This window comes from Nylanderia fulva, unplaced genomic scaffold (assembly GCF_048542155.1).
Source record: "Nylanderia fulva isolate GAGA-0341 unplaced genomic scaffold, ASM4854215v1 Scaffold125, whole genome shotgun sequence".
In the NCBI taxonomy this organism is placed as follows: Eukaryota; Metazoa; Arthropoda; class Insecta; order Hymenoptera; family Formicidae; genus Nylanderia; species Nylanderia fulva.
In genome coordinates, this window is record NW_028189464.1 from 106034 (window position 1) to 119839 (window position 13806).

At 26.6% G+C, this 13806-nt stretch overlaps 2 protein-coding genes across 2 annotated transcripts; one reads left to right on the plus strand and one right to left on the minus strand.

Annotated features, from left to right (window-relative positions):
- Positions 1-2712: 2712 nt before the first annotated feature.
- On the minus strand, positions 2713-6777 carry LOC146724583 (uncharacterized). Its single transcript, XM_085479616.1, has 11 exons — positions 6763-6777; positions 6285-6606; positions 5988-6132; positions 5826-5905; positions 5419-5496; positions 5159-5257; positions 4903-5037; positions 4503-4637; positions 3858-4019; positions 3354-3388; positions 2713-2769 (listed from the first exon to the last, which is right to left on the minus strand). Exons 1-11 carry the CDS (start codon positions 6775-6777, stop codon positions 2713-2715), a joined length of 1263 nt encoding a protein of 420 aa, XP_085335742.1.
- Positions 6778-6861: 84 nt separating this feature from the next.
- On the plus strand, positions 6862-9523 carry LOC146724584 (uncharacterized; the record flags this gene model as incomplete). The annotated part of the gene is made up of 7 exons (XM_085479617.1): positions 6862-7038; positions 7207-7269; positions 7926-8129; positions 8467-8788; positions 8954-9098; positions 9288-9339; positions 9497-9523. Coding segments are annotated over 7 exons (990 nt in total), but the record flags the coding sequence as incomplete, so codon positions are not given.
- Positions 9524-13806: the final 4283 nt, after the last annotated feature.

The following is a 13806-nucleotide window of genomic DNA, read 5'->3' on the forward strand; positions in this document are numbered from 1 at the left end:
CACCGAAAGTTGTACACCGAAAGTTGTACACGGAAAATTCTACACGGAAAGTTATACACCGAAAATTCTACACGGAAAGTTCTACACGGAAAGTTCTACACGGAAAGTTATACACCGAAAATTCTACACGGAAAGTTCTACACGGAAAGTTCTACACGGAAAGTTATACACCGAAAATTCTACACGGAAAGTTGTACATGGAAAGTTCTACACGGAAAGTTGTACACCGCAAGTTCTACACGGAAATTTCTACACGGAAAGTTCTACACGGAAAGTTCTACACGGAAAGTTGTACACCAAAAGTTATACATCGAAAGTTGTATATCGAAATTGTTGGACATCTTAATTATTTTGTGAATATTAATGTTTTTATATTTGTTACTTATTTTTTATTAACATTTATGAAAAGAAGCTTTGACATACAGATATAAAAGAGATAAAGGATGGACTAATGAGAACATCGAGCAGAATCAAGACGCAAATTTGTTGAAAATTTATTATAAAAATGAGGGATAAACAGATAATAACAATAAATTATTAAATTTCGTTCGCCAGGAATGAAATACTAAGGTAGTAGATATTAAACTGACTACACTGGCTGTCTATTAGATTTGTTAAACTATATTTATTGACGTTTCGACCATACGGGTTGTGGTCCTTTTCAAAATTACAATAGAAGCATTCTAGAAATTAATGTACATGCAATCAGAATCAACATTTAAATTGAAAACGTGAAATGTAACAAATGAGACTTACAATGAGTTACTGCATATCGTTATTGACATTTAAAAGTACGCTCCGGTGAGACTTAACTTAAGATCGGATGGTAAATTAACTGCGTTTCACTTGTGTCATCTTGCCACGACTGAGCACACTGTACTAACGAATAAACACGCCGAAAATTATGTCAAAGTTAAAAGTTAACAATATTTACATTCTCGCTAAATTGTGATGTACCATGTGGCAAATTACTAAAATAAAATATAAAAAATAAAAAATAAAATATAAAAAGTATAAGATAATAAAAAGATAAATAAATAAATAAATAGATATATTCGGTTCGCTTATGTCATCCTGCCTTAACATACCAATAATAAACTACTAATAATAGCTCCCAACAATGTATGTTGAAAATTTTTTTACTTCAATTTCTAAACAAACTGTCATATATCGTACTAAAGCTTTCCAGTGTCTTTCTGTAAATTGATCGTGGAATTCAATTTCTTGATAAAGTACATTTCGGCTATTTCTCTTTTTCTTCTATTGTTTTCTTTATGCAGAATTAAAGGATTCGACCAATCAAATTCATGTCCTTGATTAATTCTGTGCTCACTAACAACAGAAAAATTGCTCACTGAATTTTTAATATTACGTCGGTGTTCGTTAATCCTAGTACTAAGATGTCTTTTTGTCTGCCCTACATAATTAGAATCACAATTGTTACAATTAATACAATAGACTACGCCGGTTTGCTTGTTAATATCTAAATTATCTTTCCCCGATTTCATTAAACAGTTCAGTTTTTTGGGGATGGTAAAAATTACGTTAAGGTTCTTTTTGTTTAGAAATCTATATATGTCATTAGTAAACCGATTACAATATGGAATGACGATGAAATTTTCCCTCGAAACATCCGTCGAATCTACTTTTATAATTTTTTTATCTTCATTGTTTATAGGTTGTGATTAATCAAGGACATGAATTTGATTGGTCGAATCCTTTAATTCTGCATAAAGAAAACAATAGAAGAAAAAGAGAAATAGCCGAAATGTACTTTATCAAGAAATTGAATTCCACGATCAATTTACAGAAAGACATTGAAAGCTTTAGTACGATATATGACAGTTTGTTTAGAAATTGAAGTAAAAAAATTTTCAACATACATTGTTGGGAGCTATTATTAGTAGTTTATTATTGGTATGTTAAGGCAGGATGACATAAGCGAACCGAATATATCTATTTATTTATTTATTTATCTTTTTATTATCTTATACTTTTTATATTTTATTTTTTATTTTTTATATTTTATTTTAGTAATTTGCCACATGGTACATCACAATTTAGCGAGAATGTAAATATTGTTAACTTTTAACTTTGACATAATTTTCGGCGTGTTTATTCGTTAGTACAGTGTGCTCAGTCGTGGCAAGATGACACAAGTGAAACGCAGTTAATTTACCATCCGATCTTAAGTTAAGTCTCACCGGAGCGTACTTTTAAATGTCAATAACGATATGCAGTAACTCATTGTAAGTCTCATTTGTTACATTTCACGTTTTCAATTTAAATGTTGATTCTGATTGCATGTACATTAATTTCTAGAATGCTTCTATTGTAATTTTGAAAAGGACCACAACCCGTATGGTCGAAACGTCAATAAATATAGTTTAACAAATCTAATAGACAGCCAGTGTAGTCAGTTTAATATCTACTACCTTAGTAAACAGATAATGTGCGAAAAAGAATATAAATTTAAGACATGTTTTTTATTTAATATTCAAACAAGCTGTACAAAAGTTTTTTGCGTAATATTTTTGGCAATGTTCACAACTTTTATAATTGTATTTTATTGTATATAATATAGAACAGTGTTTTTATTAATGTAGTATTTATTTTATATTTTATTACTCAATATAAAAAATACCACGTTTAATATTCTATTATTTATATTATATATTTATAATATATATATTATTTTATAATACTTTAACGTTATATCACAAAACTAAACACAGAATCGCAAAACACTAGACTTGACACACTGAGGCCCTGCGCACAATAGGAAAAATATTAACTATTAAATACCAAATAATAAATATTTAATATTAAATATTTAATATTTTTCCTATTATGTCTAAGGCCTAAAGATAATGTTATAAGAAAAAGTTGTCAAAATCCATTTTTGGTGTTAAATACATTTCTAGAAAACAAAATCTGTACGTAAAAGCAAATTATGTATACTGATTGATAATTCACTATGAAAACTTGTATTTCCGTAATCAAACGTCCTTGAAATGTTAATGATTACATAATGGCGCATTATATTTTAACAAGGCAATTATTTTAAGAATAACAGTATATTTTTGTACTATTGCTATCTTAACTTAAATTCATATTTAAGAAAGACAATTCGCAATTTCACCATAAATGCAATATTATTATATTACAACGTATTATAAGAAGAGGTAGTCAAATACCTCTTTGGCATTACATATATTGCTTGAAAATAAAATATGGATGTAAAAACATATTAAGTATATTGATGGAAAAAAATTTACTACAAGAAAACTTGTACTTCTGTAATCAAACTTAAATTTTTTAAAATCCTAATTAATGTAGAAAATAAAATATACTAGTAATACAGTATGTTGTACAAGTGTCATTTTGACTGCAACACAAAATTATTTAAACTTATGTAGTAATATTGCGTTTCATAATACGCGTCACATTTTAGCAAGGCAATTATTTTATAACAATAACAGTAAATTTGTGTAATATTGCTATCTTATGTATTTAAACAACTTAAACTCATAGTCGGACAAGACATTCGCAATTTTATCACAGAGATGCAATACTATCACAATAATATTGTAAGAAAATGTAGTCAAAACTATTTTTGACGACAGCTTATGCAGTAATATTGCGTGTTTAAAGATATAATTTATAGAAAACAGTCTTTTTACGAAATATTGCTTGGAATCGATCTTATGATTTTATAACTCGAACATAACTTTGAAAATTTACATTACATATCGGACACCGATTAGCTTCTAAACGTTTAATACATTGGAAACAACAAGCAAGATGACCACATGGTATGAAAACGTGTGTTCGTTCGTCATTATAACACAGAATACAAGTGTCCGAGGAAGATTTTTCTTTAGATGCATCTTGATTATCCTGCAGCGCCCAGTCCACAGTATGATATGGAACATCTACAGATGCATTGCTGTCATCTGTGTTTGTGGGAGAATTTAAATATCCGTAATCATCTTCTGGAGTTTCGTATATTGATGGATCTATACAAAATAAAAGAAAAGGAAATGTAAAAATAGTTTATACGTGCGAGATTCAAATTCATATCTTTAATTAGCTTTTAAATAATATAAACCTTCGATATTTGAGAATTCAGTCTCAGAATGAGAATTAATATCGATTGTCTCAATTTCCTCATGCGTAGTTTGCGCAACTGTTACATATGTAATTTCTCCCTGTGTATCGGAAGAATTTTCTGTGTTTTGATCTAAAAATAAAAAATTAATTGGATTATTTTATATAAAATAATTTTTACACATTTTTATTTAAATATTTAAATTAGTAACAAAATATTGCGCAAAGAACGTTGAGATAGGAAAACCAGAAAAATAGCAGACTTGTATAAATAAATAAATGTGTATATATATGTATATATATATTTATGTATCTTTCTTAATTATCTATATACAAGTTGCTATATAAATTAAATAATAAAATATGACAAAATATTATTAATAATACTATACCTTGCATATTTGGAAATTCAGTTTCAAAATTAGAAGATGTAATATCAACTGTCTCAGGTTCCTCACGCATCGGTTGCGTAAATATTGCAAGTGTGTCTTCTGTCTGTGTATTGGAAGAATTATCTGTGTTTTGATCTGGAAATGAAAAATTAATTTATTTTATATAAAATAATTTTTACACATTTATATTTAAATATTTTAATTAGTAACAAAATATTGCGCAAAGAACATTAAGATAGGAAAACAAGAAAAAAAATGGTAAACTTGTATAACTAAATAAATATATATATATATACATATATATATATATATACGTATATATTTTCTATTTATCTATATACAAGTCTGCTATATAAATTAAATTTTAAAATATGACAAAATATTATTAATAATACTATACCTTGCATATTTGGAAATTCAGTTTCAAAATTAGAAGATGTAATATCAACTGTCTCAGGTTCCTCACGCGTCGGTTGCGTAAATATTGCGTGTGTGACTTCTGTCTGTGTATTGGAAGAATTATCTGTGTTTTGGTCTAAAAATAAAAAATTAAGTTTATCCATTTTTTTTAACAAACTTATTGTAAACAATAATTAATATTAAGATGGAAACATCTGAAATAAACTTGGATTTTAAAATATGAAAAAATTTGATACCTGCATCTCTTCTGGATACATTTTCTTGTCTTCTACGACTAGATTCTCTTCTAGATGAATTTACATTTCGTAATCTTCGTCTAATAAAATTTTGCTTTTCTGAAATAAAAAGAATAAAATATTTTATAAGAATATTGTAAGGATAAGTTTAAAAATCTAGCAAAAATACTTGAATATACGAAAAATAATGATGAAGAAAAAATGTTAAAATAATTAACGCTAATTTGATCACTAACTTTAAACAACATTTATATATTTACCTGTCTGAAGTGTGTCGTCCAAATTATCTGCAAATAACTCCATGTTTGCAGCTTGTACAATATTACTTGACTCAGTATCTAAAAAGATAAAAAACTATTATACACATTTTTATTACAATAAGTTTATGGTAATTTATAGTATAATTATTTTTTCTCTCCCTATTTTTAACTTTTATTTAAATTTAATGAAAATAAAATTATAATACAGAAACCTAATAGTGATTTAGATATAATAGTATGGATACAATTAAAATTGCGCTATGAATGCTTCGAAATATTATTCTATCTCTGTTTTATGTTCCATGAGAATAAAAATAGAATGTTTTAAAGCACTCGTAGCGCAGTCTTGATCGCAACCTATATTTATAAAATAATATAAACATAATATATTCAATAAATTTATTTACCTTCTAACAATGGCATTTGTTCCATTTGAAATATGTCGATATTCGTGGTAAACATCAGCAGGAAATCTTTTAGTGGCAATCTGAAAACAATTTAAGCTTTAATATAACTTAAATTATGTATAACATAATCCTTTTACTCAAATGTAGATTACAAAATTATACCTTTTATTAACTAAGTCCTGTTGTGCATTAATAATTTTGGTATCGCGTTCTCTATTTGCCCGTGAGCGGTTTCGCCGAGATCTAATACCATTTTTTAAACGTCGAAAATCCAGCTCTTGATCTGTGATGAAATTCGATAACTTTTCTAAAAACAAAAAATTAATTAAAATTAATATATAAAGTAAAATATATTGAATAATTTTTATTAATAAACATGAAAGTTGAGAAATAATATATAATTATGAATATTTGTATAATTATAAATATTTAAGAAAAATATATTATCGTAAATCTTACCTAAAAATGTCCAAATGTTAATATTCCTTTTGCCTAGTTTCTGAACTGCAGTATTATGAAAACTTTCTACTATGTTGTTTGTACGTACAGGGCAATTATAAGTACTAATTTTTGATGCCATATTTGACCAGGTAAGTCTCAGGTAAGATGTAAATTGTAAAATAATTGGATATTCAGAAGAAATTGAATCAGCTTCAGTTTGTATAATAAATAACGCTTCGTGAAACATTTCTGGTGGCAATAAAGGTAATGCCATTGTCATAGAAAGTACCGTTTTTGGAGCATTTGAAAGATGTAGTTTTCGCCATTTACGCAGTACAGCCTATAAAAAGTACAATGTAGCTTAAGTTCAAGTAATATAATGTAAGTAATATTTGTTATAAAAATAATAAGATTAAGAATTTTTTGTTATGGCGGAATAATAAAACTATATAAAAAAATATTAAAATTTTTAAAATATTTAATATTTTTTATTAACTTGATATATGTACATTTCTCTTAACAATTGTTATACAGAGTGTGACATATTATTCCTTACCAAAGAAATAAGTTAAAAAATTTTGAAAATTACCAAAAATTACCAAATAATATGGAAACTCTTGCTGCAAGTTTATCCACATATGCACCTCTTGAAGGATTTTATAAAGGAATTGTAACTTGCAGCGATGGAAAGAAAGCACTGATATTTACAAGTAATGAGCTGTTACAAGAATTGCAAAAGTCAACAGAACTTTATGTAGATGGCACATTTAATGTAAGCTCATATAACAAGTAAATTTATTATTTAAATATATAGAAACTTTATATATCATTATTACAAAGTATATTATTGTTTTTATATATATAAATAAATAATTTATATATATTCAAATAAATACAATAATTAAATACAATACATTTATATTATGTTAATTGATTTTAGATTGTTCCACGTACACCACTAATGAGCCAAATGTATTCGATTCATACTCAATATATGAATGTCGTAGGTATCAAAATTACACTATAATAATATAGTACACTGTAATAATATGTATAATTGGTTTGTTTAAATATCATGTGCATGTTTTTTAATAAGTAACAAACGAAAATATATAAAAAAAATAATTGGAGCTTGCATTTTAAATCAAGTGTTTTCACAAAAGACAATTTTAGAAGAAAGATAATTTTATCTTTTATATTGCTTTAATATAATAAAAATCAAATAATATATACTAAATTCACATTTTACATTTTACATTTTATTTTTTATATTACACATTTTTTCAAACATGTAATATATTATTTTATAATGAATATATATTTTCACAATTTAATTATAAACATTGATTTAAATTTTTTAATGTAGAGACAAAAATAATAGAAAAAGAAATAATTTATATGTGCATTTAAAATAATTATAAAACAATTATTTGAAATAACAATATAATTATTTTTATCTTTTATATTGCTTTAATATAATAAAAATCAAATAATATATACTAAATTCACATTTTACATTTTACATTTTATTTTTTATATTACACATTTTTTCAAACATGTAATATATTATTTTATAATGAATATATATTTTCTTATATAAATTAGATTTATTGTCGTATATATATTTTTAGTTGTATGTATTATATATATTTTTCACAGGGTATTGGTATGATTTTTATCTTATGTGAAAGTCGCTCTAGTAATATGTACACAGCTATTTGGAAAAAAATTATAGAATTAGTACCAAGTCTTCAACAAAATTTAAAGTTTATAATGAGCGATTATGAGACAGCTGCCATGAAAGTGATAAATGAACAATTTCTAGCAGCAGAGGCTCATGGATGCTGGTTTCATTTTAATCAAGTATATTTTTAAAATTAAATATTAATAATTTTTTGAACCTTATTCCATATTATTTACTATAAATAAATTTAATGATAATACATAAAAATGTAATTATAATTATAATATATAGAGAGATATATAGAATACTTATCAAGATAATACGTGTATTAATTGTATAATAATGTAGTCATTATTTTATTTATATAATAATCTAAAAAATAACGTTATTAAGTTGTTTCTTGCTTTAATAAAGTAAATTGCAATGGTTATGAACATTGACATTAATTGACATTGATATTAATACATCTCAAAATATTTATCCACATAAATCTAAATAACATTAATATACTTATAGGCACTTTTGCGTAAATGGCAGCGATTAGGATTAATGGAAGCACCAAGAAATATTTTATCTATGACAATGACTATGGTATTAGTTCCATCTAATTGTTTTGAAGAAGCACTTTCTATCATACAACTTGAAGTTAATAAAATTTCTTCTAAATATCCTGCTGTCAATAATTTTTTAGCTTATGTACGTAAAACCTGGTTACCGTTGGCAGCAAAAGTTAGTGTTTATGATTGTCCTGCAAGAACAAATAACATAGTAGAAAGTTTCCATAACATAGCAGGAAAAAAATTTGGCAAAGCTCATGGAAACGTTTGGAATTTCTTAGGTAACATTGCTATACTTCTAATTTTTTGAATAAAATGAAATAAAAGCAAAACATTTTAATTGCAAAAAATTATTAATGTGAAATACTTTTGATTAACATTTTTTTTATTTTAAAAATAGTTAACAAATTATTGAGTGTTATAACAAATAATATATTCTTATAGATATAATCTACGCAAATTGATAATTGACGAAGAGATAAAACTCAAACGTCTACAAACAATCAAAGTAGGTGAGTGGCGTGCAAGTATTAAAAATAAAAAACGGGATTATAAAATACTGGAAGCTCAAGCAGACTTAACGATTGGCAGGTTAGCTAATAATAAAAAACGTGTTTTATATTTTTTATTTGATAATATTAAGATTTAATTATATTAATATTATTGCGTATGCTGCTAATAATTAAAATTTAATTATTATGGTATATATAGTCTGTTAATATTTCCTTCTTATGTATCATATCTTACATGTAATAAGACTGTACTTTCTATTTCTCGTAGGTTAAATCTTGAACATTTCTTACGTATGTTCACCGATAGATGTGAAAACTTTGTGAAGGCCACATTTCTTTATAAAGATATATTTTTTAATATAATATATTATTTTGAATTTTTTCATTGAAGTATATTTTATTAATATGGTTATAGTATATTCTACTAATTTGCTCTTTATTATTCAGAATATTAATATTGCATTTTTTTTGTTGCAGAAAATAACAATTATGAACATAACTTGACATCTGACAAAAAAGATGCTCTGTATGCGCCTTATACAACAAAAAACATATCACATAATATTGAAACTGAAAGAGAAAAGAAAAAAACAATAATGCTATTACAAGAATTACTCGATCATGAAGAAAGCAATAGTTCATGCATGACACGTCTAAAGAGAAAGCTATTAAACACTAATAAGGGTATGCAAATTTCTATGTTATGATAATTGTCAAGTTCTTTTAATTTAATTATATTAAATAATAATTAAGTTTCGTATTTGATTTGTGATATTTTAATGTACGTTTATTAAAGCTTACAATAAATTATAAAACTAATTATACAATATTCATTTTGAAAAATATATTTGCATATAATTTTCTAATTTATATTTCACTTTTCTTTTAAATCATTATTACTGTTTCTTGAATATTTTTTACTAACTATTGCTTTGTATTTATTGACAAAAAATTTCTACGAAGACGACTTACACAAAAAAAATATTAATTTTACTAAGTTAAAAGAATTATCTGTGGTTTTACACAAAATTGATGAACCAATAAAAAAACATCACAGAATTTAATTTGTACAAGGTAAGTTTAATATAGTAGTTTATATGTATATGCTTACTTTATAATTAAATAATGGTTAAGAGTATACGCCTGGAAGATAGAAAAAATAAAAAATTGTTAATGGATTTTATTATGATATTAAAAATTTATTACTATACGTTAGGTTATTTATTTATCTAAGAGTGTGTTTAGATGGAAATTACTGTAACTTTGTTAATATTAATAATTTTTTAAAAGTTCGTTATATATATATATATATATATATATATATATATATATACATATATATAACACGTATGTGCAGAACATATCTGTAAAATTAATTATTAATATCCTTCTTTTTTTTTATAAATGATACGTTGCTTTAAAAAATATTTTAACATATTTGCAAGATAATTTTACTAAAGATAATACACAGGAAGATAAATAAACAAATATTAAATTTTGCCCACAAACACAGATGAGAGCAATGCATCTGTAAATGTTCCATATCATGCTGTGGACTGGACGCTGCAGGATAGTCAAGATGCAGCTAAAAAAAAATCTTCCTCGGACTCTTGTATTCTGTGTTATAATGACGAACGAACACACGTTTTCATACCACGTGGTCATCTCGCTTGTTGTTTCCAATGTATTAAACGTTTAGAAGCTAATCGGTGTCTGATATGTAATGTAAATTTTCAAAGTTATGTTCGAGTTATAATATTATAAGATCGATTCCAAGCAATACTTTGTAAAAAGACTTTTCTATAAATTATATCTTTAAACACGCAATATTACTACATAAGCTGTCGCCAAAAATAGTTTTGATTACATTTTCTTATAATATTACTGTGATAGTATTGCATCTCTGTGATAAAATTGCAAATGTCTTGTCCGACTATGAGTTTAAGTTGTTTAAATACATAAGATAGCAATATTACACAAATTTACTGTTATTGTTATAAAATAATTGCCTTGCTAAAATGTGACGCGTATTATGAAACGCAATATTACTACATAAGTTTAAATAATTTTGTGTTGCAGTCAAAATGACACTTGTACAACATACTGTATTACTAGTATATTTTATTTTCTACATTAATTAGGATTTTAAAAAATTTAAGTTTGATTACAGAAGTACAAGTTTTCTTGTAGTAAATTTTTTTCCATCAATATACTTAATATGTTTTTACATCCATATTTTATTTTCAAGCAATATATGTAATGCCAAAGAGGTATTTGTACCTCTTCTTATAATACGTTGTAATAATATTGCATTTATGGTGAAATTGCGAATTGTGTTTCTCAAATTTGAGTTTAAGTTGTTAAGATAGCAATATTACAAAAATTTACTGTTTTTGTTAAAATAATTGCCTTGTTAAAATATGACGCACCATTATATTGTAAGATCGTCCTTGTGACAGGGGTATTCTTGATAGGTTGGTGTCAGGAAAAAGCGTGGAAATGGTTCTCAAAGGATTAGGCGTAGTGATCACTCGGTAATAGGAACAATCAGAAATTTATTGCCAGGGCCGAGTACTTCGTGCGAGTCGTGGAAAAAGACTGCGTATTAACAATTGCTCTCGCGCGTCTTCCGGTGTCGCTGGCCTCGCTGGCCAATCACCGAAGCGCTAGGTCACATGTCGCTAGGTAATCAGATCAACACGGTAAATCGCCAATGAACAGGGAAGTAGCCGCGGCGCGCGCAGCATAACACGGTATATACAAAGCGGCTTAAACATAATCGCAAACCCTTACAATATAATCATTAGCATTTGAAGGACGTTTGATTACGGAAGTACAAGTTCTCATAGTGAATTATCAATCAGTATACATAATTTGTTTTTACGTACAGATTTTATTTTCTAGAAATGTATTTAACACTAAAAATGGATTTTGACAACTTTTTCTTATAACATTATCTTTAGGTCTTGCGCATAATAAAATATTAAATATTTAATATTAAATATTGAATATTTAGTATTTAATATTTAATATTTAGTATTTAATATTTTTCCTATTGTGCGCAGGGCCTTAAGTGTGTCAAGTCTAGTGTATTGCGATTCTGTGTTAAGTTCTGTGATATAACGTTAAAGTATTATAAAATAATATATATTATAAATATATAATATAAATAATAGAATATTTTAAACGTGGTATTTTTTTATATTGAGGAATAAAATATAAAATAAATACTACATTAATAAAAACACTGTCCTATATTATATAAAATACAATTATAAAAGTTGTGAACATTGCCAAAAATATTACGCAAAAAACTTTTGTACAGCTTGTTTGAATATTAAATAAAAAACATGTCTTAAATTTATATTCTTTTTCGCACATTATCTGTTTATCCCTCATTTTTATAATAAATTTTCAACAAATTTGCGTCTTGATTCTGCTCGATGTTCTCATTAGTCCATCCTTTATCTCTTTTATATCTGTATGTCAAAGCTTCTTTTCATAAATGTTAATAAAAAATAAGTAAATTAATACAAATTATCGCTCGTATATTGAAAACAAAGTGATAAATCTAAGGCCAACTTATCGAGCTGAATATTCGAGATGTTCAGTCAACTACCATTTATTACATGTATAAATTATAAAACTACAGTCATTAGATATTAAAACTAACGCAAATTAAAATCATTCTATAAACGTTTCGACCGCACGCGGTCTTCTTCAGTATAATTCTTGAAATATAAATTTATACAACTTCACATAATATCGGAATTTAATTATAATTATTCAGAATCGAGAGTCTTTGAGTTCAAAAATAAGTAACAAATATAAAAACATTAATATTCACAAAATAATTAAGATGTCCAATAATTTCGGTATACAACTTTCGATGTGCAACTTTTGGTGTACAACTTTCCGTGTAGAACTTTCCGTGTAGAATTTTCCGTATAGAACTTTCCGTGTAAAACTTTCCGTGTACAACTTTCCGTGTAGAAATTTCCGTGTAGAACTTTCGGTGTACAACTTTCCGTGTAGATCTTTCCATGTACAACTTTCCGTATAGAATTTTCCGTGTAGAACTTTCCGTGTAGAATTTTCGGTGTATAACTTTCCGTGTAGAATTTTCCGTGTACAACTTTCGGTGTACAACTTTCGGTGTAGAAATTTCGGTGTACAAATGAACAATGTACAAATTTTGGTGTATATCTGAACGGTGTACAAGTAAACGGTATACAAATTTTGGTGTACAAATTTTGGTGTACAAATTTCGGTGTACAAATAAACAATGTATAAATTAACGGTGTACAAATTAATGGTGTATATCTTAACAATGTCTAATATTGTAGGTATCAAATTTTGTGTCCATTTGCACTGTGTCCATTTGCACTGTGTCCAATTGAGCCGTGTAGAAAATTTTGTGTCCATTTGCCCTGTGTCCATTTGCACTGTGTCTATTTGAACTGTGTCCAAGTGAACCACTCCCGTTTCCATCACCCCGAGCGCTGAATAGCGCACCGAAGGTAATTCTCCCACCAACACCCTTTAAAACTCCATCGTCACAGTTCAGCCCGAAGCGGCCTCGACTGACAAACGGTACTAAGAGGTTAATTATCTAATAAATGTTATTTCAACTAGTTCTTTAATTTAATTTAATTCGGACGTGGTCCAACCTTGATTACCACGTTACCAAGTTTGCATTCAGGTAACTTTCTACCTCGCATCCTCATATTTTCATCGCCTCGAGCACTGAATAGCGCACCGAAGGCAACTCTCCCATCAACATCTTG